This window comes from Zonotrichia albicollis, chromosome 22 (assembly GCF_047830755.1).
Source record: "Zonotrichia albicollis isolate bZonAlb1 chromosome 22, bZonAlb1.hap1, whole genome shotgun sequence".
Classification (NCBI taxonomy): domain Eukaryota; kingdom Metazoa; phylum Chordata; class Aves; order Passeriformes; family Passerellidae; genus Zonotrichia; species Zonotrichia albicollis.
The window spans coordinates 11001659-11022387 of NC_133840.1; the positions used below are offsets into that span (position 1 = coordinate 11001659).

Consider the following 20729-nt stretch of genomic DNA (forward strand, 5'->3'; position numbering starts at 1 on the left):
GACCAGGCAATTGTTTGCACTTGAATAAAGCCTTGAAATGTCCCAACTGCTTTTTTAAAGAAAAGCAAACAAAGCTGGAGAGCAACAGGCTGGAATTACAGGCAACTTTGAAAATGTTTGCCAAAGCTGTGCTTCCTGTCTCTGTCAGTGGCTTGGTTATGGAGTTCAGCTTGGGGCCTTGGCTTTTAATTCCTTCTCTGGCAGCTTGGGATGGAAGGCCTGTGGGGTGGGCATGGCACGGGGGCAGCAGGGCTCTCTCGGTCCGCGGCTCCTCCAGTGCCCCCATGGAAAAGGCCGAGGGCTCTGTCCCTGTGTGCGGTGCCTGGGGCCGGCTGGGATGGGAAGGGATCCGTGCGGGGACGGCAGCGCCTCCGCCAGGCCCTGCTCCTTCCGAGCCCGACGCGGAGCTGGCAGGGGACCGTCCCCGGTGTGCTGCTGCCACCTGGTGCCACCGGCTGCCCCAGCCCCGGCAGCAGAGGGGAGATGAGCTGCAAAACTCCTGCTCCTGCCTCTGCTTCCTTCACCGTTATTGCGTTCCCCTTGAAACTCCGATCTCACTGTCATTAATGCAAAGAGCAGAGTCAGCTGGCAGGCAGGCTGCTGAAATTAATTATGCTTAAAATCATTGCAGAGATGGATAGCAGTGCTCGTTTGCTGGCAGAGTGCTGGGCTCTGTTCTCTTCCCTCATTATCCCATACACCTTGATGGCATCTGGGTGACACTGCTGGACCCTGCAGCTTGGGTCTGTCAGAATCTGCCTGTGCACCCCCATCTCACAGACTCACATAATGCAAGGTTTGAAAAGGACCTTAAAGGTAATTTTGTTCCATCTTGCACATGGTATATAAACTGCTTTCTGGCTCACATGTGTATCCATCTCTCCTGAATCCTGGCTGAGCAAGATGTGGCAGAGGCAAGGATGGGGCAGACAAAATGCTGCTGGGAACATGGTCCTGGAGCTTTGATGCGCCATAAGGATCTCCCCCTCCCCGGTTCCTTCACTCTTCTGCAAAACAAGTAGTCATTACACTGCTTTGACAGTGTCCCCAGGCTAAGCTGTCCCCTGAGCCGGACACAGAGTTGGCTGGCAGGTCTTGGCTCCAGGTGTATCCCCGGCCCAGCCTATCGAGTTCAGCATTTTTTACATTTTAGTGGTGTTTTCCTCCTCCAAGATCTAGTCTTGTTTGCCTGTTTCCCTCTCCAGCTCTTTCCACACCCTCTTCTACATTCCTGCATCTTTCCTTCCAAAGCTTCCACTGTTCTTCCATCCTCAGCAGTCCTCAGTCCTACCCTGTTCAGCAGCACAAACCCCAAAACTGCCTGTACCCCAGTGCTGCTCCTGCTCCAGTGGTGCCTGCCCAGCTCAGTGACCTCTGTTCCCACCAGCAACTCTGCCCCAGGGTCTGCATTGTTCTTCCCAAGCTCTGTGATCTTCAGCTACCTCTTGTGTTTCCTTTTCCAAAATGACTCCTGTTCATTCTCCCTTTTGGCAGTGGTGCATCCATGGCAGCTCTGGGGTCCAGGCCTGCCTACAGCTGTGCAGGCTCAGGGCTCCTGGCAGAGCTGCTCTGGGTTTTACTAAACCAGAGCTTTGCTTTTATTGTGCATTAAGCCTGTGGCTGCTCCAGGCACCCCTCTGATTTCTCCAACCTTCTTTCCTCTTCTTTTTTACTGCAGAGGACCTTATTTCTTTAGAGAGGGAAGATCGAAATACAGTGTCAGCAATCCCTCTTGCCTCTCTGCACTCCTCCTGGCACTCTGCTCTTTTCCCTGCACCAGGCACAAGTTCTCCTCTGGTTTGTCCTCTGATCTCTGCCCCTGTGCTGTCTGTTCCTCCCTGTTGCACTATTCTGCTTGCCCCCTTGCTCAGTTTCTCAGCTGCCTCTGAATCCTTCTCCATGCTGTGTAGCTTCTCCCCTGTTAAAAGCAAAGCTCTCCTTTGCTCCTGCTCACCTCCTATGCCTATTTTTTTTCCACCACTTCTGTGATAAGTCTCTTGGACACAGCCCAGTCAAAGTGAAGTCCCTCATCTCCTCAGCCTGGAACTGCTGCTGCAGAACCCTGAGCTTGGCTAAATCTCCATGTTATTCTCCCCACCTTCACCATTTGGGAGATTTGACTCCATGGCAGTTGTGCTCAGGAAATCCTGAACTCGCTCTGCCCGTTCTCTCCTTTGCTCTGCTGCTCCTCCTGCTCTTCCTTGGGGATTTGCTGTCCCAGCAGGGCTCTGGTTTCTGTCCTGCTGCCCTGTGTAACCTTATCCTCACACGTCTCCTGCCCTGCTTTGCAGCTGGCACAGGCATATTCTGTCCCTCAGGCCTGGATAATCTGTCCCTGTGTTCCCTGTGTCCCTCTGTGGCTGAGCCCAGCCTCCAGCATCCTGTGCAGCTGTGTGCTTGCCCTGGCAATGGGCATGAGGAGCAGCCCAGCACTGGCCACATGTGGGTGTTTTTGAGGGCTTTTCTGCTGCAGGATGGTGCTGTGCAGTCAGGAGCATTCCTGGCTATGGCACCTTTCCCTGAACCCTGCAGTCCTGCAGAGAGCTGATTTATGTGTCCTGGTCTGAGCTCTTGGGAACAATTCCATGTTTGAACCTAGATGTTCCCCCTTGGAATGCAACTGAAGCCTCAGCAGCCTTCAGGAAGTCCATGATTACTTTGAAATATGAAGAAAAATGCTTTCAAGGGTATTTTAATCATGACCTGACTCCTGGCTTGCATGACCAGGAAGAGTTTGCAAGTTGTGACCTTCTCCTGGTGGCTGTGGGTGAGGTGGGGTGGTTGTGGTTCTGTGCCATGGGCTGAGTGAGGCAGTGGCTCTGTGTTGGCCTGAGGCCATCCCTGGAGCTCAGGATGGGCCCTGCAGTGTAAGGGCAGGTGGCCTTGTCCCCTGGGGTGGTTCCTCTTGTCCTCCCCACATCTCCCAGGTAGGATAGCTTGGAACATGAGAGTCTGTGAGCCCAAGTCACTGATCCTGGGAACAGGTGGGTGCTTGGGGTGTGCCACCATGGGCAGCTCTGCTTACCAGAGCCTGTGGAGATTCATGTATTCAGACCTGGACTGAAACCAGTATTCCAGTACTCCATTTCATGGAGTTTTAAACACTCCAATCAATAAAAAGGACAACTTTTCCCATAAGCTTGATGGAATTGATTCCATTCTGGAACTTCATCTACCAGCAATTGGATTGAGATCTGTCCTTGTCAGCAGGACCAATACTTAGCATAAATACTGCAGTATATCAAAGAATTCTTTTATTTTATTATCATTGGGTTTTTAAGCTGATAGGTGAGCTGGTTTTGCTTTGGATCAGTACATGGCATTGTTCTTCCTGCTCCAAGTGTGCTGGCTGAGCTCTGGCAGTTGTAGCCACTGTCCCAGCAGTGCTGGGGACAGAAGTGCCACCCATCAGTCCCCTCTCTCATCACTGCTATTATACATTTTGCAGTGGGCTTTTTGCCAGTCCCTGCTGAGCAGCTCATGTGGGGATGCCTGTGAGAGCCTCTAATCTGGACTTGCAGCAGCCCTTCATCCATGGGTAATTCTTCATCCTGGAATTCAGCCCTTCCCCCTGGTTAGACCATATATTATAATCCCTCCATGCTGCAGAGCAATCTGAATACTTTGGCAACTTGTCACCGTCATCTGGTATTGCTGTGACATTCGGGGGCTCCGGTAGCCCGATCTTTTCTTTTTAATAGTTATTCAGCAGTAAGAGTTTTGTTGTTGAAGAGCAGCTGGTCATGGCCATCATTAGAAACAACCCTCTTAGCTGTGATTTTGTTTAAAATAACAAAGACCACCCCATAAGATCTGCTTTGCATGTAACTGTGGGGTCTGACAATTACATTTTTAGCCTCTAATTAGTGAGAGGCTTGAGATGGCTGTTTCTGTTTCACTTGGGATCACAATAAGGCTAATAGGTTTCCTGGTTTTTCCCTTCTAACATCCCCTGTTTAATATTGGACTTGTTCTTCCCCTTTAAGTGTACCAGGACCAACTCTACCATTTTAGCTGAAATTAAAGCAAAAATCTCTGCCTGGGGCAGATGCTGAGTGCAGAGAGCTCTGCTCCAACTGCAAACAATGGCTGGAGTTTTATGAGCAATTAAAATCGAGTCTCCTAGCAGGGAGTGAGGAGCTGCCAGGGGCCACCCAGCTCGCCTGGGGCACCCATGGCACTCCTGCAACCAGGAAGCCTTAGCCAGCTCTTGCTCCCTTTCCCAGCTTCCCAGAGCTCCGTGTGTGTGTGGGCACCCTCCCTCCTCCCCACAGGACCCTGTTGGTGCTGTGCTGGCAGGGAGCTGTTCCTCAATATTCTGTGTTCCCCACACTTGTTCATCCCACTGAGCTAGAGGCAGGACTTTCAGCTTTTTCCAGAGGTTCCTGTAAATTCTCAGCACCGTGCTTTCGTTGCAGCTCCGTGAGACCTGAGGGATGGGAAGTGATTCTCCTGGGTTTTGACAGCCCAGTTGTTTGTGGGGATTGCTGAGATTCCCAGTTCCTGTCACATCCTGGCTTGGATTGCAGCGGAGAGGGGAGCTGCAGTTTGGAAAAGGAGCAGTCCTTTCCTGGTGTTTGTGTGGCGGCCTGGCCAGGGATGAGGGCTGAGCATCCTGGAGGATGCAGGCACAGCTTGGTGGTCCTGGCCAGGTTCTTCCAGCAGCATCTTCCACCATCTGCAGGGAATGGGGACAGAGGTTTCCACACTGCTCCAGTCCCTCCCTCTCTGTCTCTCACCAGGAGGGCCAAAGGTCCCTGGAGGCAGCAGAGTGGTTGCATAAGGAAGTGTGGTGTGAGTCACGCGAGCAGCAGAGCAAATGAAGAGTTTTACGAGTGTTCTCAACCCTGACACGGCTTTGTTATCTGAGGGTTTGTCTCCCAGACTGAGAGTTCCAGAGGAGGTTACAAGCTATAAAAATGCTCAAGAGAAATTAATTCTTTTCTCTAGTTCCTGCAGCCCAGCTGTGTCAGGTGGCATCACCTTACCTGCCCCACCAGCAGCACCAGTGCCTCCCTCCGGTGAGCTATGGGGAGGGCAGGCAGCTGCTGGCCCCATGCTCTGCCTGAGGCTGCACAGCAGCAGAAAAGCCTGAGCCTCTGGGCTTTGGGGTGGCTCAACATGAAAAAACTCAACATGACCTATTGGTGTGCCAGTGACAGGACAAGGAGGAATGGGTTCAGACTGAGAGGAAATTTAGGTTCGATGTATTGGGAAGGAGTTCTTCTCTGTGAGTGTGGGCAGGCCTGGCACAGGGTGCCCAGAGAGGCTGTGGCTGCCCCTGGATCCCTGGCAGTGTCCCAAGGCCAGGCTGGATGGAGCTGGGAGCAGCCTGGTCTTGCCCATGGCAGGAGCTGGAACAAGATGACCTTTAAGGTCCCTTTTAACCAAAAGCATTTTGTGATTGATTCCATCTGTGTGTGAAAGGCCATTGTTCTCTTTTATCTTCTTTTCAGTGCCATCCTTTTTGTCTTGGCTTTCTCTGTCCCTATTCCCTTCTTCATTTAATTCTGTAGCATCAGCCTCCACCTTGGCATAGCAGGTGGCCATCCCCAGCCCGTCCCATCACCAAGATTTTAAGGAGAGCTTCTATCCTGGATTTTAGGGTAATCCAGCCTCTCACATGGGAGGCAGCTCCTTGAGCAGGTGCCAAACCTGACTTCCACAGGAGAGGTTGGTGGGTGCAGCCCAGAGAGGTGTTGGACACCATTGCTGGGTGCAGAGCTGCCACCTCTCTCCCAAGGGCTAGAGGGCACAGGGCAGAGCCAGCAGCCAGTGGGACACGGCAGCCTGTGAAAGGAGGATGGCCATGGCCAGCCCTGAAGCAGAGGGATGCATTTGAGATCCAGCCCAGGAGCACCTGGATCTGCAGAAGTGCTGGAGCAAGACTGCCTGGTGGCCTGGGCTGGGTGTCATTTGGGTAAGGCTGGAGGCTCCCCAGAGGTACCAGCAGCACTTGGATTTCTGTGCTGTCTCCTGGCTTTTTCTCACCCCATTAATCCTCAGGAACCCCTTCAGCTTTGCCCCTGCCCCCAAGGAGGAGGAAGGCCCTGGGGACACAGGAGCAGCAGCATTCCAGCAGGCTGAGCTCATGGGGCCAGGAGTCCTGCTGCCATGGATTGCCTTCCTCTTGGGCAGCTTGGCCAGAGAGCTGGGGGATGGCAGTGAGGAGGAGCCTCCTCAGTCGTGACCAGCCACAGTTTCAGTTTCTGGTCATTACTCACTTGTACAAGGAAGGAACAGAGAAACTGCCCTGGCCATTAGCAATGATTGCATGCATTGGTTCAAAGCACACTGCAGGAACAGTACTCCTGTTGTTCAGTGTTGGCAATAATTCAAGTATCTTCAGATTTAGTGAAAAAAGCATATTTAACATTTTTCTTCCCTTTCTTACCTACAAACTGATTGTGCTTCTCACATCACTTGCAAGTCACCGGCTGGCAGTGATTCTCCTGTAGCTCCTGCTGGAGGCTCTTTCCTCTGTGAAGTCTGATATGTGAGATTATTTGCTAAGTAGTGGGAAAAAGGCCTGTATAGTTCAAAAGAGCCAGACTGATCTGGGTTTGAAGGGTGATAGTGCACTGCTTGGTTTTTTCTGTTTTCATAGGAAATTCGATTCCCAATGTGTGGGAATCACAGTTTCATTGTTTCCTGGAACTTGGTGATCTGCTTTTAAGTGTAAGGTAATGTGACAGAATGGTTTGGGTTGGAAGAGACCTTGCTTACCGTCTTGTTCTACCCCCTGCCATGGCAGGGACACCTCCCACTGTCCCAGGCTGCTCCCAGCCCTGTCCAGCCTGGCCTTGGGCACTGCCAGGGATCCAGGGGCAGCCCCAGCTGTGCCAGGGCCTGCCCACCCTCACAGGGAACAATTCCTAATTCCCAACATCCCATCCTGGCAGTGGGAAACCATTCCCTGTGTCCTGTCCCTGCATGCCTTGTTCAGCTCTCCTGGAGCCCCCTCAGGCTCTGCAAGGGGCTCTGAGCTCTCCCTGGATCCTTTCCTTCTTCAGGTGAACCCCCCAGCTCTCCCTGCCTGGCTCCAGCCCTCAGAGCAGCTCCATGGCCCCAGAAAGATAAGAATCAAATGTAGAGATCTATTGCACAAGACTGAAGTCCCTTCTGACCTGCCATGCCTTTCTGCTGTCCTTTCCTGCCAAGTGCATGGCGGGATGTGAGAGATGATCTGAAAGGCCAAGGATAATGATTCCAGTCTGGGCATGGCAGGGTGGGAGCAGCTGCCTCACTGTGGGAATCACATCTCAGCAATGACTCCTCCATGCTGGCATTCAGCTTGGCCTTCTGATGTGTGGGTGTCAAACCTGACTGAATTATGGGCTGGGAAGGAAATCCCTGAGCAAAGGAAAGCCTTGGGCAGGTATTCAGAGCTCTTCTGTAGCCAACACAATTCCTGAGTTGTGGAAGGAGGGGGATTCCCAGCTGGGATGTGTTGTGTGAGATGTTTAGATAATCACCAATTGCACATTTGTTGGCATTTGTATTTCACCTGAGGAGGAGAAAGGTTAAAATGAATGGTGGCAAAATTTACGTAAGACTTTGAGCATTCCAGGGGTTCTGACGTGCTACAGGGAACTGGCAGAAATCAGGTTGGGTTGGTGAGCTCTGAGCCACCCTCAACCTACACTGAAATACTGAAGATCCCTGTTTAAAATGTTGTATTTAAAAACATTGGGACACACACATGCAGATTTCTGTGCTGTTTCACAGAATCCCAGAATGGTTTGGGTGGGAAGGGACCTTAAAGCCCATCCCAGCCCCTGCCATGGCAGGGACACCTCCCACTATCCCAGGCTGCTCCAAGCCCCACCCAGCCTGGCCTTGGGCACTGCCAGGGATGGCAGGGGGAGGCTGCTCAGGCACAGGAGTGCCCAGGGCTCAGCCCATCCCTGGTCCCAGCGTTTTTTGTAGATAATTCCATCCCCTCTGGGGGGCTGGAAGAGCAAAACAGAGGCAAAATGTGGGCAGATGTGAGAGGTATTGGTGATCAACTGATCTTGGAGACACCTGAAAGCTTTGAGGAAGGGTCTCTTCCTCCATGGAGTTCCCAGGATCACTTGTGGGAGCATCTGGTCCTGTTGGAAAAGATCTTGGAGCAGGACCTTGTTCAAGTCTTGCTGCTTGGCTTTCCTCTTCCTACAGATGGCCCCCTGTGACCTCCCTCAAGCAGGGCAAAGCTGGCAGGAGGACTTGCTGGTTTTTCCTTGGAGTGTTTGCATCCTGCCCCACCTCCCAGGCAGGACCCAATGGGTTTTAGAGGTGTTTTCCTCCCAGGACCACAGTGATCTTCTCCAAACACTGAAGTTCCCTGTGAAGGATCTTCCCCAGGTCCTTGAACTGCAATGACCAAGCCTGTCTTCCTTCAGCTCCCTCCTGTGTTCCCCCAAAGTGGGGGTTTTGTGCTTGTGGGGCACAGGCTCTTGCAGGCTTATGTGACAAGTCCTGGGTGCTGTGTGAGTGAGTGACCAAAAGGATTTGGTGGCTCCCCCTGATGCTGAACCTGGTTTCCAGCAGCTCCTGGAAAGGGCACAAAGCAGAGGTTGGCAGGGATAGGGAGAGACTGGGCACTGGCCTCGGGGGTCTTGATTTTTTTCCCCCTCTGTGTTCACACTGAAGTACCATTCCTGTAAATTAAATTTCTAAACTGAATTCATGTAAACTAAACTTCTGGTCTGGGTTGTCTCCTCTTTGGTGCAGGTGAGACTGTTGCTGTGGAAGAACAAGAAGAGACTGAGCTGTGATTGAACCAGGAGGGTTTGGACGGTGTCTGAGGATGGTGAGTCCATGTCCTATTTCATCTCTACAGGATGGACATTGAGGAGTGGGAAGGGCCTGGACCCCAGGAGGGGCTGAGGGAGCTGGGCAGGGGCTCAGCCTGGAGCAAAGGAGGCTCAGGGGGCCCTTGTGGCTCTGCACAGCTCCTGACAGGAGGGCACAGCCGGGGGGTCGGGCTGTGCTCCAGGGAACAGGGACAGGAGCAGAGGGAACGGCCTCAGGCTGGGCCAGGGCAGCTCAGGGGGGATTTGGGGAAATTCCTTCCTGGGAGGGTTGTCCAGCCCTGGCACAGCTGCCCAGGGCAGTGGCAGTGTCTCTGTGCCTGGAGGGGTTTAACAGCCCTGTGCATGGGGCACTGGTGGCCTTGGCAGTGCTTTGGGGGTGGTTGGACTCACTGATCTTAGAGAGCTTTTCCAACCCTAATGATTTCATGGATCTGGTCTGCCTCTGTCCTCTCTGGGTGGTCTTGTTCTTTGTGTGTCCAAATCTTGTACTGCTGCTAAATGTAGGAGAAGAAATACAAGAATGGGCAAGAAGAGTGCAACAGTATTGTGTATTATATACAATAATATAATAGAGGGGATTTATCACTGTCACCAAGATGCTGTTAACAGGAAACATTTATTCCTAAATCTCTTATTGGAATATATTGGGAAAAAAAAGTAAGACTGAAACTCCCTTCTGTCTCCCTGTACTACTGACATAGTCATTCAGTTTCTGTGGCTTACTGATTTATTTTTTCTTTAAAACTTACTGCTGGGGTTTCTCATTGTGTTCCCCTGTCGCCTCTCAGTGAAGGATTTCACACCATGTTAATAACAGCTCTGGTGCCACCAAAGAAGCAGAAATTTCACAAGAATTAGTCACAGAAAAATGTGGTAGCAGAGAATCTGAACCACAGCCAAAGCAGCCAGATTGCTGATAAACTTGGATAAAGGGCCTCTAATACCACCAGCAAGAAATAACGCAAAATACAAGGGATCTGCTGGGAGGAAAAAGCTGGAGACTGGGAATGCTGAAAGATGTGCTGAGGGTGTCCTGAGGGGGGTGGTTTGAAGAGGGGTGATGTGCATGTGGGCTGTGGGTGGGCAGAGCCTGAACTTGCTGCAGTGACACAGACCAGCACCAGCTTCGTGTTGATGTGGGTGCTGAGGAGAACTGCAAAGACAGACAAAGGGCTGGAAATTCACACTGAGGACATGAAAATTTAGCTTAAACACATTAGAGAAAAAAAAAAAATCTAAAAATCTGGCAGAGTGCTTGAGGAAATGGTGACGTCTCCTGAGGGATTGTCCCCGATGTATTTTGTTAACAACTGGAATAGGAAAGGAAACGTGCTCTCTGCATGAGTTAAGCTCTCAGCTCCAGTAGCTACACACTCAGCATTTTTGCTGCAGCCCCTGTGCTCATGCTCCCTGGTGCTGCCTCAAGATCTGCTGTGCTTCTGCTGGGAGAGCTGATCCCCACACTGCAGGGTGAGGAACTTAGTCTGGGCTGGAGAGGTGAAAGTCCTCGCCTGTCAGAACCTGAGAAAGGCCTCAGCTTCAGCTTGGAGCTGCCCTGGTGTCACCTTGGTGTCACTGAAACCCAATGTGAGGTGAGAGGGATGCAGGTGTAACCAGATATGAATGAACAAAAGGGAATAAACACATGGAAAACGCTTCAAAAATCTCCCCAGGAAACACGGAGAGGCCAGAGCGAGCGCCCTGAGGGCAAGGCTGGTGAGACAGCCGAGTGACAGGGCCCAGTGACTGCTGCAGGGGTTTGTGACTCAGCTGTGTGCCCTCACCTGGCAGGACCTGCAGCTCAGCGACTTGGTAATCCAGAAACTATTTATTGATGTTTTAGGAGCCCTTGGTAGGTTTTCCTTCCATGAAATCATCAGGCTTTTAAAAACCAGGTGAACATTTTTAGCTGTGTCAGAGTTGTTCTGCTGAGCACCTCTTGCTTTGTTTTGGAACCAGCCCCGTGTTGTTTTGGCTGGTTTTGTATTGGGAATAACAATAAAGTGTGGTGCTGCCTGTGAGCATCTCCTCCCCTTTTGCAGATCTCCACACATTCCTCATAGACATCTGAAGAGCCTTTTAAATTCATTGTAGCAAAGCCATCTTTAGTTCTCATCACCCCTCCATGGACCTGTGGTTTTTTGGTTTTTTTTGGGGATTTGGAGTTTTTTAGGGACAGGGGTTGGGTTTGGTTTGCTTGGTTGGATTTTTGTTGTGTTTCTTGTTGTTTTTTTGGGGGGTTTTTTGTTTGTTTTTTTGAGTGCAGAGACAGGAATTTTGGATTTACTAAAACATGAAAGTTTTGCTTTTCCCTGAACTCCTTTCTTGTGTCTGGACACACCTTACCCTGACCTGGCCCTGCCCACCCTTAGGTGTAATCATTGTTTGATTTCCTCTGCATGAAAGGGTTTCCTTATGTCATGGTTTGACCCTGGCACAATGCCAGTGCCCCCATGAGAATACCCTCTCCCTGGTGTCTGCTGTGAGATGTGACCAGGAATAAGCAAAGCAGGCTCCTACTTAGAAATAAAGAAAACTTTATTAACTAAACTACAAGAAAAGAAAAAAAAAAACACAAGGAAAATGAAAACCTTACTAAAATCTGAACACCTATTGGTGGCCACAGCATATCCAAAAAAAACCCTACTTCCTGTCAATGTCTCAAACCACGACACCTTATCAGTATGCTAAGATAACTTTACCGTTTCAAAGGATCTTCTGAAAAGGTTGGTTTTGTTTTTTTAAATATTTCATTAAAATGCTCCTGTGATTTTTTGAAAATTATTTTGTCATTTTGGAGAAAATAAACCAACTACCAAAAGCCCCTCCCATTTCACCCACTGTTTTGGGAAGAGACTGTGTGCATTTTGTCTCCCATGGCAAGGGAGAGAAAGCGACTTGTAATTGCAAGCTGTAGAAATAAGCACTTACCCTCAGCCCCTTAGCTGAGCTTCTGCCAGCAGCTGAAGGCAGAGAGCTGATGGAAACTCCTGAGAGCCTCCTTGGGGCCCTTGTGTGCCCTCTCCAGAGGGCTGTGGCTCCTCAGTCAGTCTCAGGGAGGGCTGGAGGTGGGCTCTGGGTTAGGGGTGCCTCGGGGCTGCCTGGATCCACACTGAGTGCTGCCTTAATTCCCTGTGCTCGGGGCAGGCTGAGGCCGCAGCACCAGGGTCCTGTGGTTAGCAAGGGCAGGCCCAGAAGCTTTGCCCTTACTCAGCAGCACCCCAGATGTGCTGCCTCACCCCCTGCTCTTCCCTTTCTGCTGCTCCACATTTGTGGTCTAGTGTTAACAGATTGGGTTGCATAACTCTTCCCACTTTTCCCCAAAACCAGCTGCTGATGGGGATGACCTTGAAGACAGCACTAGTGTTGGTTTAATCCTGATCTCTGGCTAATGGAGCCCCAACAAGCACTTAGTACCTTAATACATTACTGAAAAGGAATCTGGCAGGTGGGTTGGTGCAGGTGCTGTGCTGGCACTCAGTGCCCAGCTCCCAGAGCAGCATTCCCTCTCCTGGCTGCTGGGATGCTCCCACAGCAGCATTCCCTCTCCTGGCTGCTGGGGCACTGGCACTGTGTGTGTCTGGTTCTTACCCTGTGGAGGCTCCATGACTCACCCGAGGTGGGCATTGGCAGCCACCCCTCATTCCCTCGTGCTGCTGCATGGAGCTGACAGCCCATGACTTGTGCCCTTTTGTCCCTCTCCTCAAAGGTTTCTTGCTGCATATTCAATTCCATGCTCACCTCTGGGCACCTTTCTGAACAAATACCAAATGCAGTATTGCAGGTCTATAAATTATTCTATCATCCTATCCAGACTAAAAGATGACACCCACCATCCTAGTCCTGATTTATGGGGTATAAAACAGTAACTTCTCTTTGCACAGGTTTAAGGTTTGTTTCCACCTCAGGCTCAGCAGCCTTTCAGTTCACCCACAAACCTCCCTAGCCTTTGAGGAAATTAACTATTTATGTAAGAGGACCTGAAACAAAGATGCCCTTTGTGCAACAGAAGCAGGGGAGGCAGAACAAGAAGTGCCTTTGGCCACAGCTCATCTGTCTCAGCATCAGCTTATGGAGAAAGAGAAATATGTGTCTGAGGGCAGCTCATCTCACCCAATGTAGGCATCTGCCAGGCAGAAAGAGAATAAATTTTAACTTTTAGAATAAGATAAGTGATGCAAGTCTCTCCATTCCCCATCTCGCCTGGAAAAAAAGATCTAGATAACCAGTTCCTAGTTTGATCTTCACTGAAAATAAATATTCAGACCTGGAAGGATCTAAAGTGGAGTATCCTGATGGCCCCTGTGCTGCTGGTGCCCCTGGCTGTCAGACAGAGCTTCCCTGGCTCCCGCTGCCTTCTCATGTCCTGGAATTCCCTTTCCAGGGCAGTCTCCTCCTCCTGCCAATTTTTCTGTCGGTTTTCTCCAGCTGGAGGCAGATCAGGGCAGTCTGTGCAGTGGATGTGCTACCAGGGACAGGGCTGTGCATGCACATTCCTGCCAGCCCTTGCCTTCCCTCCCCTCCCATCTGCAGGATGATGGCCTGTGCTGGGGTGAGGAGCAGCCCACCCTCAATCTATAGAAGGGATGGGTGTGGTGCCTTCTAAGGAGAGAGCAATTTTATTTGTGGTGCCAAAAAGAAATAGAGGATAAAGCTACGCCAGGGCTGGGAAGGTGTACATGTCTGTGGAAGGCTGAGTCAGGTGTGCTGGCAACTCCCTGCAGTGAATGGGACCAGTTTTTCTCTTAAAGTCATGGAATGGTTTGGGTTAGAAGGGACCTGGCCCAGTGGGAATTAGCTGCTCCCTGGCTCCCACTTTCCCAAACTTGCAGAAAGCTGGAGCAGCCACTGGCAAAATGATTCATTTCAGGATGCTGACTGGCTCCAGACCACAAAAGAGATTTCAGCATCCTGATGCCTGTCCCATGCTCCAATTCAGATTCCTTGGGCAGGTGGGATCAGGTGTTCCCTGTGAACCCTGTGCATGTAGGTGTGTCTCCATGAGGAATATCATCTCCTTTGGAGGCTGCAGGATGGCCCCTTGAGTGCCAGTCCTATCTTTGCCAAGCACTGTATCATCTCCAAGCCTCTAAATCCCTTTTGGGACCTTCAGGAGAAGGCTGCAAGCTGTTTACCTGCAGCGTGGACCCAGAGATGTCTGGAGGGGTGGGAGGAGCAGCACAGGAACAGTGGGCATTGCTATGGGAGGGAAAAGGGGCAAATCACTTCCAGCTGCCCTTAAGAACATGCTGCCCACATAATATTCAGCTCCTCTTCCTCAGAACTGAGAAACACTTGTAAGGGTGGTTGGGAGATGATGAAGGAGATTTCTCTCTGCTTACATGAACACACACACACTGAGAACACTGAGAGGAGCCCAGTTCTGTGAAATAACCTTCTCTTCCTCCGTGGCAGTGGAGGAGAGAGCCCAGCTGGGGAGGCATCCGGGGTGGCATTTAGGAATTCCCTCTGGCTAAGCCAGCTAAGGAGTCTGGAGCACTGTGCAGTCCTGTGCTGGGCTGCCCAGCACCACTCCTGCCTTTGCCTGGGTCACTGGAGGGAAAGGAGGGCAGGTATTTTGGGAACTCTTGAAGGAAGTGAAAGCAGAGTCTGAATCAAGTTCCTCTTGAAAGTCTGTGAAGCCACTAAACTTCAGAACAAAGTTTCTGCTCTGCAGCAGGCTCAATGCTTGGCAGAAGTTTCTAAGTCATGTGTGAATCTTCTTCGGATACTAAAAGTGCAGAAATATTTCAGTGAAAGCAGAAGTTCTATTTGTGGATGTTCAGGTCAGCTTTGGTTGGAAATTCAGAGTACTGATCTGACGAGCAGCCCTTTAACTCTGCACAGCTGCAGCTTAGAGGGGTTACAATGCAAACAATTCCTGTACCCCAAACTGAGCCTTGGCCCTAAAAATCTTACTGTTGGTTGGAGCAAACCTCTTACCTACCTTGTCAGTGATTTTGTGTGTTACAGACTGGTCTTGTGCTGTGTGTGCTCACACTCTGCCCAAGAGACTCCCGGACTTCAGCTGTTCCCCGAATGTGCTGTGTTGCTTTTCCCCTGATACATGTCAAAACCCCAATAAATATTGGCTTTGCAGTGTTTCTAGCCACACTTTCTCTCTAGTATAAAATGTTCCTTCAGCTTTAGCTACTCTGTCTTCTCTCAGCGTTCCCTCCAGTGACCAGGCAAAGGTCACCTGCAGGGAGCAGGGTATCTCACCTGCCACTCACTTTTGGCCAAGACAAATCTATAACCTCATCCATAACCTTCTGTCCTTATGTGTAATCCTCTGTTTGTGTCCATAACCCTCTGTCCTTGTGCTCTGGTTTGTGGGTGCTGGCTGGTTCAGGTGCCCTAAGGATGAGCAATGCCTACCACCCACCCTCTGTGCTCCATGTAAACAGTGGAGTGGGGCAAGGCGAGGGTGAGATGGGATTTCATAGCTTATCTGCATCTGTGGCTGTGTGTTCCTCTAAGTCTTTAATCCTAAGTAGTGAAACTAGTGTAACCATGTGAGTCTGTGGGATTGTTTTGTCAGCAAGGGAGCTCCTGGAACTGAATTTTGCTCTGCAAGGGCCAGTGGGCAGCATGTCTGGGTGTCACAAAGCTGTCCCTTTAGCCAAGGCAGCTCTGAATAATCTAATCTTGAACAATTTTGTAGAGAACTGCTGAAGTCTTTTATCTGAGTTGAGAAAAGCTCTCTGAGATCCCATTGGTATTGCTGGGGAGAGCTGTCTGTGGTGTCTTTGGGGCAAACACATCTAAGAGGAGCTCAATGGCTACAGGCTGTGCTCTGTTTGGATTTGTGTTTTGGGAGCAAAAAGTTGATGTGATTTGAGCCAGATAGTGGGGCCTTTGAGGACTGATGAAGGGTCAGGTTTTAATTTTGCTTTTTAACAGATTCTCCCTCTGGCTCAGTGGTGGGAGCAGAGCAGCAGCTGATGGTAGAAATGAATATGGGCTTGCCCAAGAAGCTGCTTCTGTGGTTCTTGAGATAGACTGTAACCTGGGAGCTATTTGCTCCTGGGCTTGATGAACAGGAGGTAGTAAAAGTGAGCTCATAGGGGGCTGGTGTGGGGAGGTGGGTGCTCAACCACAGCATTTCCTACGCCCGTGGCCTTACCCTGTGTCTGTCAGCATTTCTAACGGGAGCTGGGGAAACTTCACATGGGAGCTAAGTGTCCAAGTGGTCAGCAAGGGGAGCCTTGTCCACTCCAGGGCACAGGCTCCAGCACACAGGTGCTGGTGGGAGCCAGGCACATCTGACTAGTCCCTGTGCACATGAAGCTCCTGGAACAGAGGACTTATAGTCCGGGTAGCGTTGAGTGGTGAGATGCAGCAGGCAGCCCCTTTATCCTCATCTCCTGGTCCAGGCACGGAGGAGATGTGCCACTGGCTGAGCTTCTGGGAGCAGGGCCAGGGCTGAGGGCTCGGCATTGGAGTGCAGGGCTGCGGGCAGAGGGGTCAGTGCTGGTGCCGAGGCCTTGGGGCCAAGGGCTTGATGCTGGGGTGGAGGGGTGGGCACAGGGTTAAGGGCTCAGGACAGAGGGCTTGATGCCAGAGTAGAGGGCTCGGAGCAGAGGGCACAGAGCTGGGGCCGAGGGCAGGGGGCTGGGGCCGAGGGCTCGGGGCAGAGGGCACGGGGCTGGGGCAGAGAGCTCGGAGCAGAGGGCACAGGGAGCAGAGGGCTCGGAGCAGAGGCCTCAGTGCTGCTGTGGAGGCGTTAGTGTGGGGTCAGCGGGCTCGGGGCAGAAGGCTCCGTGCCGGGGTGCCAGGGTGGAGGGCCTGGGGCAGAGGGCGCGGTGCCGGGGCACGAAGCAGCCCTCCCGCTATTGTTCCCGGCGCCCCCGGTGCCGCCATCCGTGCGGCACGAGGCAGGCGCCGGCGGGAGCAGCGCCATGGGCCGGGAATTCCCGCCATGGAACGGGCAGCGCCCGCGATCCCGCCGCCCGCTCCATTTTCTGTCTCGCCCGTCACGGAGACGCTCAGATGGCAGAGCCGCGCTCGGCGGCCCTGGGAGGGAGGTGGAGTCTGCCCGTCCTCCGCCCGCCCTCCCTCCATTGTCGGCGGCGGCACCGGCACCTGCTCGGGCCGCCGGCGGCCGGGATGCTCCTGCCCTTCCCGGCGGAGCGGGGACGCTGCCGCAGTGCCGGGGCCGCAGCTCGCAGCCGGAGGGAGGAGATGCTGCTTGTGCCTGCCTGGCCCTGCTGCCGTCTCGGAAAATGAACATGAGTCTGCCAGGCCGCGTCTCCTGCTCCATGCTTAACTGCTTTGTAAGTGCTGCTTTTTATTCCCCTTCTCTCTTCCATGGAAGCGGGGCCATAAGCCAGCTGCGCTCTCCAGCTCACATGCCGGTGGAGGCATCCTCTGTATCTGCCCGGGGAGAAGGGGGATCCCCCTCTCCTGGCTCCCACATGCCGCCGGAGGACACCGTGGGCCGTCCCCGCTGCCCTGGCCGGGCCCAAGGGCACAGCAGTGCCCGGCGCCGCGGGCTGAGCCCCGGCAGGCCCTGGCCGCTCTGCTGGGCCCCGCAGGCTCCGCGCCCTGCCTGGAGCTGGGGAATTACCGTGCGAGAGCGGCCGAGCCCCGGGAGCCCCGCGCCCCCTCCCTGGCCGCGGCTGTGCAGGACCCCTCCGGTGCGGTGCTGGGCTGAGCTGAGGGCTCCTGCACTCGGTGCGGTGCTGAGCTGAGGGGTCCTGCACTCGGCACCCTTAATACCTTCAGCGAGGGGGGGTTCCCTGCTCTGACCCTTCCTGCGGACCCACCCTCCACCCCCCAGGGCACTCCTGGCCAGATGGGCGCCGAGGGCTTGTGAAGAGAGCAGGGTGCTGCCCCCCGCCCTGCCGGTACCGGGGATGGGGCTGTGGCGGATGGGGATGCTCGGCCTCCGCCTGCCCTGTGCTGCAGGCGAGGAGGGACTCAAGGACACCCAGGCGGGGGGAGAGCTCGGGCCGCCCTGTTCCAGTTCCTGCTGCTCCCTGGGATTTCTCAGCGAGCTGCGAAGTGAGGATGCGAGAGGATCTCTGCTTCCCGGCTGCTGCACCGGCACACGGGCACACACCTTCCCTTTGTGCTCCCCTGAGCTGGTGCCTCAGCCTTGGAGGGAGCCGCTGGCAGGAGGGGCCCGGGCCGCCCGCGGTCTCCAGTGAGCTTTGGCTGCTGCTGGAGCTGGTGCTGTGCCCTGTGTCCCTCAGAGCATGGTGACAGGGTCAGTGCCTTTCCCTCATGCTGAGTTTTGTGAAGGCTCTAACAGCATGTTACATGTGTGCAAGTTCCTTGGATGTGAGGTGGGAGGGGTCTGGCTGCCCCTGTCTGAGGTCCAGGGAGCACCTCAGGCCAGGCTCTTCCTGCAGGCGCTGAGGTTTCAGGCCCTGTCAGAAGCACAAGAGAATTCAGCATAATTTGAAATATTCCTGAGCCAGAAGGATTGGGATCTCCTTTTTTCAGGTTGAAATTGGGATTCTGGCTTGGGTGACATACCCAGAAAGATTTTTTATTATTCATTTTAAAATATTACTTAGTGCTCACAGAACACAGTGTTTCCTAGTAAATGCTGGAGCCTAGAGCTAGAGAGCAAGCAGCCTTCTGAAGAAAACCTTCCCACACCAAATACATGTGGAATTAGCAGCATCCTGGACTCCCAGCAATGAGCATCTGCAGCTGAATGTCTGGGTGCCACTCCTTTGGCAGCAGTTCAGTGATGTGACAGGGCCTGGGTGAGGGCTGGTGAAAATTGTTACCAATAGTTCACACCAGAGCTCAGGGAGCATTGGGACAATGCTCTGAGACATGTGGTGGGATTTGGGATGTCCTGTGCAGGGCCAGGAGTGGGAATTGATGATCCTTATCCTTTCCAGCTCAAGATATTCTGATTATATCAGTGCATTGAGATTCTCATGTTCCAAACTGAGACATACACTCCACATGTCAAGGATGGGATGTGCAGGTTCTGTGTGACCATCCTGAGGCCTCTGTGGGGTTTTTTGGGTGTCCATCTGAACAGGCTGGACATACCCAGCTGCCCTGGCCTTGGTGCTGGCACCAATCAGTAGTGCCTGTTGTGAATTACGTGTACTGGGGTGCACCTGTTAGAGGATTTTAGGTTCATCACAGTTGTATCTTCTCCTGCAGAAGACTCAGGCTCTTCCCAGACTTCTTTGGTGTGAGAGTGAAAAGAAAACTCCTAAAGCAAAGCAATCCTTAAGAGGAGGAAGAGCAGGCTGGCACTGGCCTGTGGATGGACACCCTCTGTGTCATGGTGTGTCTCCTCTGGCGCCACGTAAGGGGAACAGCTGATGTGACAAGTTACTGTCACATCAGTCCCCCGTGGCCAAGGTGTGTCTGCTTGGCTTTCCAAACACCACTGAGCTGGAAGAGGTGGCACTTGGAGGCTTCAGCATTTCACTGTGCTGTGGGCATTCTGAACAGCTGGGGTCTGGAGGCAGAACAGGCATTTCCATGCACAGGTACCCCCAAGCTCCTGGGCTGCCAAGAGTATCCAGCAGCTTCAATTTTTGGCTTTCACAGCGTGTTCTGGCCAAGGCTGTCTCACTGTGTGTTCTGTTTGCAATGCAGGGTGAGGAAGGCCCTCCCAGTTTGGAGTACATCCAGGCCAAGGACTTGTTCCCCCCGAAGGAGCTCATAAAGGAGGAGGAGTCACTGCAGGTAAGGGAGTAAAAACACCCAAACAGCTGTGGGATGTGGCAGGCTGGGCTCTGCAGAGCAGCTGTCCAGCCCAGCACGTCCTGGAGGCCCCGGGCTGGGGCACACTCGGGGCTGCAGCTCCCTGTGCGTGGGGGCCAGGCCGGCTGTTCCCTGGCCCTGGCTGCCCAGCCCTGGCAGGATGCAGCTGGAGCTGCTGCAGTGCACAGCCAGCCCTGGCATTCCCTGGGGGAGGTGCTGCTGCCTGCCCTTGCCCTGCAGCCTGCATCCAGGGAGATTCTGGAGCAGGGAGCCGTGCTCTGTGCAGCTGCACTGCCTGCTCTCCCCTCGAGCACCTTGCCCCTGGCATTTTCCTGCTGCATGGTGGCTGGAAGAAGGAAGCTCCTTATGGTGCCAGCCTCCTGCTGCAGAGAGCCCCGGGAAGAGCCCTGGGTGCTGTTGCTGCTGTGCAGCAAGGGCAGCATTCCCGCCTGGGAATTGGTGCTTCCTTTAACATCCTCTGATGCTTACAGTCCTGGGGCTGGAGCCAGGCTCACCTTGTTCTTGCTGCTGCAGTGCTTTGAGTTTGTTCTGAGACTGTCACTGCCTTGGCAAACAATGCTGGGGAAAGGGACTGAGAGCTGTTGGCTTGCAGGAACAGCTGCAGGCTGGGGGGTTGTGCAGGGTCAGGCCTGCAGGGCTGTGCCTTTGGGGGTGAAGCTGCTGAGGCGACTCTGAGCTGAGACTTCTGGAGAAGAGCACACTCTGCCTTAGTTTGCTGTTTGGAGAAGTAAAGTTCTACCCTCCCAAGAGTAATTTGCCTTCAGTAAATTGTTAATTTATTGTAAAGCAGAGTGTTCTAGACCAGCTTGGATGGGACTTGGCACCTGGCCCAGTGGAAGGTGTCTCTGCCCATGGCAGGGCATGGAACTGGATGAGCTTGGGTTGGGATGTCACTCCCAGCCCAAACCACTCCAGGATCCTGTGGCTCTAGAGGGATGCCATCAGTTGATAACAAGCTGTATTGGGGCACCTTCTGGTTTATTCCAGGATTTCCCTCCCTTACCAGCCCCTTCCTGTTCTGTCTCCTTCTGTTGCTGTGTGAAAGAGCCACGTAAGCAGGAGAGACACATGCCAGATAAAAACAGCTCTGGCAAGCCTGCAGAAATCAACTGCAGAAATAAAGAGAGGATATTCTCTTAGGCAAATAATTAATATTTTTGAGGAGTGTTCGGACAGATGCCAGGCTAGGGTGGTTATTTTTGTACAAAGAAAGGAGAAGTTGTT

At 52.8% G+C, this 20729-nt stretch overlaps 1 protein-coding gene across 4 annotated transcripts in view; it reads left to right on the forward strand.

Annotated features, from left to right (window-relative positions):
• Window positions 1–20729, forward strand: part of MTMR4 (myotubularin related protein 4) — a 57025-nt gene that overhangs the window by 11878 nt on the left and 24418 nt on the right. For 3 of the 4 annotated variants that reach the window (XM_074557280.1, XM_074557281.1, XM_074557282.1), the window contains exons 2-3: window positions 8716–8794; window positions 19377–19466. In XM_074557280.1, coding sequence (XP_074413381.1) covers window positions 8792–8794; window positions 19377–19466 — 93 coding nt within the window. In that variant the 5' untranslated portion in view covers window positions 8716–8791. Of the gene's footprint in view, window positions 1–8715; window positions 8795–16688; window positions 17075–19376; window positions 19467–20729 lie in introns of those variants that run through there. The other variant, XM_074557279.1, reaches the window with a different exon arrangement.